The sequence below is a fragment of the Phyllosticta capitalensis genome (genome assembly GCF_038381095.1).
Source record: "Phyllosticta capitalensis strain CBS 128856 chromosome Unknown BKA78scaffold_5, whole genome shotgun sequence".
Taxonomy (NCBI): domain Eukaryota; kingdom Fungi; phylum Ascomycota; class Dothideomycetes; order Botryosphaeriales; family Phyllostictaceae; genus Phyllosticta; species Phyllosticta capitalensis.
The window spans coordinates 1,323,067-1,332,025 of record NW_027117443.1 but is presented as its reverse complement, the minus strand read 5'-3'; the positions used below and the strand labels follow the sequence as shown (position 1 = coordinate 1,332,025).

The following is an 8,959-nucleotide window of genomic DNA, read 5'->3' as shown; positions in this document are numbered from 1 at the left end:
CGCCCCCACAGTGCGCCTTTCAGCTTCTCTTTTTTTTTTTTTTTTTTTTTGCGCATTCAAAATTCCCCCTTTTGCATTTTCTTCGTCCATCTTGTCAGGCTCTTTTCTCATTGGCGGCTTGAATCACAGCATATCAGCGATTGGGTGAGCACTCGCTTGATTCTGCAGTTTTTGTTTTTCGGCTTTCCACTTTTTCAAGAGGTCCGAGAATGATCGTTTCAACTTCTAGATTGCACGACATTCCGAGGCACAGACACGGTGCGGCGCGATGCAATAATGGGGACGAACAGGCGACGGCGCGACATGGCGCTTCTTTTTCTTTTTCTTCGGCCGACACACTTTTGTTTTTTGACTTTTTTTTCATCCGATCGAGCGAGCGAGAGAGCGAGTGAATCTGGAACGCCATTGACGACGGAGCGAGCGGTGGAAAAAATGGTGATTGTGTTTTTACGTCTTGGCATTGACGAGCGCTCTATCTGGATTGAAAGGATGGACTGACTGATTTGAATTCGAAAACACTCGGTTGGTTGGGATGGCGGGCTGGAGGACGCGCCGGATCGGACAGGTGTGCGGGCACCTGGAGGGTCTTTGGTAACTTCGATAGTCCGTATAACTGATCGATCGAGTTGAAAACCATGGCGGCATCGAATTTCGTGAATGCTGTGATGCTGACGTCGTTTCTTGCTCACTTTCACAGTGCCGAACAGCAAGAACGGAGCACCACGTCTGAGCCATCTCCCGGCGTCCCTCATCCATTCATCATGCTGACCAAGCAGTAGTGAATCCACGACATGCAAAGCGCGATATACCCCAGCTTGCCCTGCCCAGAAACAAAGATATCTCCTGATCAATCTACTCCAGCGCAATGTTGTGCCGCTGTGCGTCTTGGATCTGCGATCACAGCATGCCTCGCTCGTCGCACGACGTTATATTGACAGCGGCAAGCGACGACGAGGGGCAGCACGGCCAACGAATCCCGACTTTTTGGTACCTATCTGACATGGTGCGGGGTCGACAGATGTAGATGCAGATGTAGATGCAGATGCAGATGCAGATGCAGATGCAGATGCGTTTTTCTTGCTGGCTTGCGCAGATGCGCGAGCGTGGGTTGATGGTCTTGTGCGAGGTTGCTGGCGGGGAGGCGTGGGGGTGAAAGAGTTGAGGGAGGGCGATTGCGGAATCCTCCTGCGCCTGTAAATGATAGGGTCAAGCTGAGGTAGCGTGAGATGGGTTGGATGCTTCTTGGAAACCATAGCATTGGATTTGGACTCGAGTGTTTTGGACCGGAAGTATCTGAATATCAGACTCAACAAAAGGTTGCCCCCCAGTCAGAGCAGCCACTGCAACATCAAACATGTGCCGTGAGAAGCGTCTGTTGCTCAGCACCACTTAAGCTTGATGGTGGTCACGTAACCTCGAAAAAGGCAGGTAAGATCCAGGGGGCGAAGGAGAGGTGGCCAGTAATCTGCAAGCTGAGGCATCACTTCTCCTTGCCCGCCGCCAAAGTGTAGCGTCAAGGTTTGATCCCTCGAAGTAGAGAAGGACTGGTGTAGACCGATGAATGTTTTTAGAGCGGTGCGAAAGATGCATGCGGCCTTTATACATGCAATTTCAGCCATAATCGCTCGCGTGGATACAAGCATGTCGCGTGACGAATCAGTAAGTGTGACGCCCAAGGACTTGGTCCAACAGATATAAAATCCTCGCCACTTCTGCTTTCTTGTCTCCACATTACCAACATCACAGACTCACTGGGCTTTAAAAGAAAGAAGGGGCCACGTTGAGTTTTTTATTTCCTGTCTTGGTTTGCTAAACCTGAGCACCAAAAGCAGGAATGCTGTTGCAGGTGCAGGTCTACCAGATACAGGGATTTTATTGATCGCGTCAGGCTCCATTACTAAATGTTGATGCCGGGGAAAACACGTCAATATTAGGACTCTTCAAGATCATAGCTCAACCCCCCTTCGAGGCTTAGGCAAAGATCATCTAAAAGGAGCAGAAATTGTACAGTGTCCGGTCAAGCTTTGATCCTTTCAAGGTAGAGGAGGAGTTGGGCCGATGAGCCTTATCGGAGCAATGCAAAAGTTGCAGCACTTATACATGCGATGCCGGCCATATCGCTCACGCGGGTGAAAGCATGCCTTGTGATCGACAAGCGAGCGTGGTGTCAACTAGTATAAGAGTCTCACGATTTTCCCTCTCCAGACTTTTCGTGGGGGCCTGGTAAAGACAAAACAGATCCTAGAGCACTTTCCTCTCGTTCCTGGTATTGCCAGACCCGAGCCCATCAAAAGAGCAAAAAAAATTACACGAAGACGCGACCGGGGGTTGAACTCAGGCCTGCTCACAATTGATGTTTGCTAGTTACTTCAAAGACTTTGCGAATGAAAGTTACCAACCCAGCCACCCGAGGCTACCGCTGACTTCGATGGAAGGAACCTCGCAACCTCAAAATATAACAACCACATTGTTTTCACGGTTTCTTGGACTAGCATTTCCCGCGACCAAACACAATCGTGGGCTTGTTGGAGCGCCTCTTTGGCATTCTTGGTGTCTGGGCCTGGAAGAACACACTTTGGGATAGCTGTTGATCTTTGGGTTGGACAGAAGACGCGCGGAACTGAAGCGCAAGTGCTGTCTTAGGGGCAAATCCGCAGGGCAATCAAATGTATTTGTTGATAGTGTCAAGCTCCATTACTTGATTATGATGCCGGATTAACTACTTCGATGTTGGTTTTCATCACCATCATGACTTAAAGTGTTTCAAACAAAGTATGTTCATGCCTTCTCAGACAATCTTGGTTGATCTCGCAACCAAACCGACAAAGAAAAAAGTAGTTTTGGTCACCGTTGGTACTTCCACTCCAAGTACACGTCCACAAACTCCAAATCCATTTTCGACCATCTCGTTGCTGACAACTGATGGGGAGGGTTGTGTGGAAGAAGGCTCGTTGAGGGAGATGGCTTTTATACCCGCCGCACAGGCACCTAGATCTCGAAATTGTTCTAACATCCTGTGACTCCAACTTGTACCAGTCAGCTGTAGCAGCAGCCGACCCTCCCACGTGCGCTTAGAGCCACGTAAAAAGTGTTCCCATGTGCCAATTGCACGGTCATTGCCTCCGGATCCTGCCCTGAGCGAGTATAAAGTCTCTACTTCTGCTGCCCCTCGATCCTCCCCGATAACAGAGCCTCGTCTGCTCAAAAGGGGAGAGACGCACTGCTATCGGAGCTGCTACTTTGGCTGTGTGCCTTTGCTTTCCAAGAAGGAAGGGAGAAGACAACTGTGGTGCTCGGCATCCGGGCACTGACTCCAGGGAGGGCTTGCGAAAGAATGGGATTTGCTTGAGTTTTCCAAATTCCCGAAGATAAAGAAGTTCATCATTATCGGGATACATTGAATGAAGACAAGTAAGGTAGTGCCGAGGCACGTTTCGTGCGCCGCGTCGAATGCCGGGGCCAAACCACCCAGTTCCAGTGGTCCACGTGCGAGGCAAAGCCCCCCAGTTTCGTGTTGGACTTGGTAACTCGGTCCCAAAGTACCAGACATGCACATTGCCGATCGTTGTAGTAGTCATAGACGCAAGCCTCTCTTTGAGAGAGCTGCAGATGTAAGCAAGCAGGAGAGATGTGGAATTATATACCGCAGGAGGTGTAGGAGAAACAAGTCCATCCGCGTGCCAGCCAGCTGGCTGGTCTGCTGCCAATCGGAATCATCCCAAAAGCTCACGCGTAGTGCTCATGGTGCGTGTACTCCAATCACCAACTTGACTGTCAAAGGGAGGGGAAGGGGGGGGGGGGGGGGACGTTGAAGTTGTGGAAAATGCACCATCAAGGAACAGCATAATGAAGCGATGCCGTCTGCATACCAACGAGCAACTGACTGCTGAGTAGTAAAGCGCACCACCATCCTACCCGTCCTTCCAGTCCCGAGAGAAAGACAAAGGCAAGTTGCGCTTCATCGGCGGCTCAGCGCTGCTCCAGAACCAGTGGGCCGAGGACAAGAACATGAGTGAGGCGCGGGATGGTGACATGGTTGACTTTTGGTGAGCCAGGAGAAGGCTGGGAGATGCTGGGTCTTTTAAATTCACTGGCTCCGCAGTCATCGTTGCACGACGCGGAGGCATGACTGCGCTGGCAATAGATTCTGTCACTTGATCAGCAGAGCAGAAAAATTGGATCCATCCACAGCCACAAAACAAGGGATCTTGAACTGTTGATATTAAAAAACACCTCAACTCCTCAATCGCATGACAGCTCGCCCGTCTACTCGGGAAAGTTTTTGCTTGACCTCTATAGCCAACCCGCCAAACCATGAAGCCGACCAAGCATGAAGTGGCCACCGACCCAACGAATCCAAGTACCTAAGCTCCGGTTTCTGGCGAAGTAATGAGAGATAGAAAGCAGTTTTGCAAAGCACGTGCCTGCCTGCCCGAAAGAAGTGCACACACTCATCCCATGGGTATAGCGCCGCACAAACACCGCCACTCTTGCGGCTACCACAACCGCCACACAAGATGCTACACCGCCACAGCCGCAGCACGAATCAAAATCATGCGCCGAGGATTTTTGTCTGTCCGGTCTCTCTAAGCAGCAGCCGAACAATGATCAACGAGAAGAACGTGGAATGAATGCTTTTTTGTGGCCGCATTGGCTTTCCCGGCTCTTGTTCCATTCCCAGTGGTATTTCTTCGCTCTACAAAACTCGCAGACCCAGAATTTCAGAAGACAAAAAGCAGAGAGAACAGAAATGGAAGGAAAAATCACCGATGCTTCTTCTCGTCATGGCCGTGACTGTGATCGTGATCGTGCTCGTGATCATGGTCATGCTCCGGCGTGCTCTTGCCGCTAACGTCGGCCGCAATAAACTCGTCCAGGTACTCGGGGCCGTTGCTCTGCCGGTCAGCCGGTACGAAACGGACTTTGACGCGCTTGACGCCGCGACAACGGAGACCAACGCGCTCGCGCACCAGCTCCTCGACGCCCGACGACTGGTCAACGCTCCAGTGGCCCGGCACTGACAGATCGATCTCCATGAGGTAGTTGGGCCCGCTCTTGACACCCTGCACGTGGCGGATTTGGACGCTCTCGGCACCCGCGGCTTCGGTGTAGAGACCAGCGTCGGTGAGGGCCTTGGTGGTCGCGCGGCGCACGCTGCTCTTGATGTCCTCGTCGACCGTCACGTCGACCAGCTCGCGGATGGCCTGGAAGAAGTTTTGGTAGCCGGCTTTGACAACCATGCCGGTGATGACGAGGGAGCCGACAGGGTCCAGCCAGGCGGCGTTCGTGGCGAAGTTGGAGGCGATAATGATGCAGGCGGTCAGGATGGCGGTGTAGCTGTCGACGCGGTGGTGCATGGCATTGCTATCGAGGACGGACGACTTGCGCTCACGGGCAACTTTGCGCGCTGGAAGTAGAACGTGGAGGTTAGCGCCGTGGGAAAATGCACGATTATCTCCAGATTGAAGATTCCGAGATCTGACTGCCCGCCCCGAGACTTACTCGCATATACTAGCCACTCTTTGACGCCGGCAGATGCAAACAATAACCACGCGGCATTCAAGCTGGGGGCCTCTGCTGCCATGTGGCTTGCGCTGTGACTGTGACCCCCATGGTCATGACCGTGGCCGTGTCCTAGTCCCAGGAAGTCAAAGTGGGACAACATGTCGGCCAATTCCGGAGCAAACTGCTGGCTCAGAGTGAGCACGGCAGACCATCCGATTCCCAGACCGCCCATGAGGAGCAGCGAGGAGACGCCCAAACTTCCCAAGCTCTCAATCTTGCCGAACCCCGTGGGGTAGCGTTCCGACGGCGGTTTGAGGGACCATTTGACCGTAATCAATGTCATGATATCCGACATCATATCGGAAAGAGAGTGGAAGGCATCCCCGATGAGCACTATTTTTGCTTGCATTAGCCATTGTCCCACTCTGTCACCCCCAAGTCCCTTGCGACAGCCGTGGTAGCCGCATAAACTAACGGAAGCGCTACTCCATCAGGTGGGTTGATCGAAGAAACGCACTTTTGCTATTCCAGTAATAGCCAGCCACCCCCTTCCCTATAGCCAGCACGATATTGAGGAAGAGTCCTAAGCGCGTGATGCGCACGGCTGCATCGTTCTTGTTGTTGCTGAGCAGAAGCGACGGATCGGTGTGGTGGTGATGGCCGTGGCCGTGGCCGTGACCCGCATGGCCGCGGGTCTGAGTGGCTGTCATGGCTGGGTTAAGGACGATGAGGTTGTGCCGGGGCGAAGCGTATGTTGTAAGGAAAGTATATCGAGGACGCGGCGGCAGCGCAGACGGGGCGGGGGAGAGGATGGGCGAGCGAGTGGCAGGCGGCGCAAGAGAGGACGAAGCGAGAGACTTGTCGGTCGATGTCGAATTGCGCGGAGGGATGTTTTTTAAGTGTGGAGGTTTGAGACGCAAAAGGGTGGAGGACAGACGTGGCCCTCGAGGTGCTCCGGCGCCCATGCCCATCACCCGCCGCGTGCCCGCACCGAACGCGTAACACGGATAGGTTCCTGGCGCGCCATGGCTCCGGGCAGCGCGCGCAAGCATAAGGAAACAATGAAGTCGAAATGAAGGGCTTGGGCAAGCCTTGGAAACAAAGCTGCACGATGATGATTGTCTGCGGTGCTGGAGCAGGATTGAGGTGAGTCGAAGCAGGCGTGCAAGGAATCCACCGCGCGCGCCGAAGCGGCGAACCTGATGACATGCTGTTTTCCATTTTCCGCTCCGTCGTCATCCCCACTACAAAGACCAAAACCGTCCACCCAGCCAGTCGCAATTCGTAAGCCTGAAACTGAACATTGCAAAGCTACGGGGCTCAATCTCTTGGCACTCGCGAAGTCCACGCAAGCTTTTTCTTGGCATGTGGTTCAGGAGTATAATCATCCCAGCCAATCAGAGCCTCCCTGTTAACCGCCGTCCATTGTCAAACACCACGTCAAGACTGTCAACCTCCCTGAAAGCAACGCCAACGCCAAAATTGCCATGATACCACCGTCGTGAGCCTAGATATAACCGAGAGTAAATTGAAATCCATCTCAACCCCGCTTGCCCTGAGGCGGCTCCGGCGAGAGCATCGACTGAATAGATGGAAACCCCCGCTGCGCCTTGAGATTGCCGGTTTTCGAGCTCTGGTCTTGATTGCGAGCCTGGTTTGAGGGTCCATCGACTGACGGACCGCATTCCTCTGCCTCGCTCTCAGCATCCGAGCCTCCGATGCCGCTGTCTTCGCCTTCGTAGTTACCTCGTTCCTTTCGTTGTGCCGCTCGATGCGCTGCTTGTAGATTCTTGAGGCCGCGCTCCATACACTTGGAAGATTTGTTAGCCATGTCTTCCGTTCGACATGTACGTAAACTTACCTTTGTCTCGACCACAGCCCACTTCTCCCCAACACGCTCAGCAAGGAGGCTCCACATCTCCTTGCGGACATTCATGTACTCTTGGGCGAGAAGTTCAAGCTTGACTCCGTCGAACTCCTCGGCGTTGCGGCGCTCCATCAGCCTCTCGTGACGTTTTCTACAAGCATTTGGAGTCTTGTTGGGAAAGTATCGAGCCGCGATAGGTTGCCAGTTAAGTCCTGATGCCCGAGCTTGCATCAGTCTGTCGTCGTCCTCTTTGAGCCATTGAGCTGTGCTCCGCGACGGGCCGGTGGTGGTTGGAGACTGCACTTGGATGGGCTCCATGCGGTGGCTGTGGGCTGATGTCTTGACGTCTTTGGGCATGATGGTCGACTTTTGGATGGCAGTGTCTCGAAATAAGGAAGTTCCAGATGTGTCTCGCCAGCAACCCTTCTGAGTTGCAACTGTATTACAGGCTTTGATGCAGACAGCTGATGATGGAGATTATGGATTATGAGGACTGGAAAAGGAGTTGAGGAGAGTATGCAAGGAGACAAGAGGAAGACACAGGAAATGGAAAGTGTGGATTTGAATTATTGGTGGTTGTAGAGGACAAGTGCTCGCCCCCAAGCTGTTCATATACCTACCACTGCGGCGCAGCAGGACCGTCTTGAGCAACGATGAACTACTTTCCAGTGGCTGCGCAAGACCGCGGCCTTGCCTGGTCTGTCGCCATGAAACGTTGTCCATTTTTGGTGTTCGCCATGCGGCTCAAAGAGGAAGCCAAAAGAAGCAAAATTAGCAGTCTTGTCGACTTGAAACCGATGAGCGGCAGTCATTTACATAGCCGCTCCGTCGAAACAAGACGATCCTGCTGGCTCTGGGCCTTGTGAGTGGCCGGTCGCTGCCATGAGACCGTGAGGAGGTCCTTAAAAGGGTCCAGCGCTGCAGGGGCGCGAGCTCTGTGTGGCTCCATGGCGGCAAGCTGGTGACGTTGACCAACGGGTGCTGCTCTACGGGTGCGGCAAAGCCAAGAGGCACAATGGTACGCGCCTTGGGAGGTGTAGTCTCGCGAGCGCGATGCGGCTCGGCGGCTACGGGCCATGTCGAGAGTGCCGGCGGCTAGAGAGTACCGATTGTACCTGAGTGGCTCTGCTGCCTAGGGCTCCCCACACAACACCACTTTTGCACAAGGCGGAGAGAAGTCATTGCTGTTCAGAGCCGAGAGCATCAAGGCTGAAAGACAAAAAAAGGCCTTTGTGGTAAAAAGGCCGCAGTGGGAGTGGTTTCAGCCTTAGCCTTCGCCACAGAACCGAGCCAGTTGTATTTGACTTCGAAGCGCGATTGTTGGTGCTGTTGGCGTGCAACACGGATACGTGACGAGCCGTCGGTAGATCATGGTGTTGATCTTGCAAAGTCTGTGTTGTTTGCCCGCGACTGAAGACAGACCCAGTCCCAATCTGGGTAGCTAAGCGAGCGGCCTTGGCTTCATCCATCCGCTCGCCATGGACCCGGCCACCGACGCCGTTTCACCCAAGAACGTCCGGCTCTTTCTCTTTACCGTCGGATCCCGTCCAAACGATTGGCTTCGACACCATCGTCGGCAATCGTCAT

General features: G+C 53.5%; 2 protein-coding genes across 2 annotated transcripts; both read right to left on the bottom strand.

The window, feature by feature from the left end:
- Window positions 1-4,763: 4,763 nt before the first annotated feature.
- BKA78DRAFT_295600 (cation efflux family-domain-containing protein) lies at window positions 4,764-6,215 on the bottom strand (the record flags this gene model as incomplete). The annotated part of the gene is made up of 3 exons (XM_066886503.1): window positions 4,764-5,407; window positions 5,503-5,898; window positions 6,023-6,215. The coding sequence occupies 3 exons, from the start codon at window positions 6,213-6,215 to the stop codon at window positions 4,764-4,766; spliced, it is 1,233 nt and encodes a 410-aa protein (XP_066744367.1).
- An 830-nt stretch (window positions 6,216-7,045) lies between these two features.
- Window positions 7,046-7,729, bottom strand: BKA78DRAFT_352825 (uncharacterized protein; the record flags this gene model as incomplete). The annotated part of the gene is made up of 2 exons (XM_066891430.1): window positions 7,046-7,315; window positions 7,367-7,729. The coding sequence occupies 2 exons, from the start codon at window positions 7,727-7,729 to the stop codon at window positions 7,046-7,048; spliced, it is 633 nt and encodes a 210-aa protein (XP_066744366.1).
- Window positions 7,730-8,959: the final 1,230 nt, after the last annotated feature.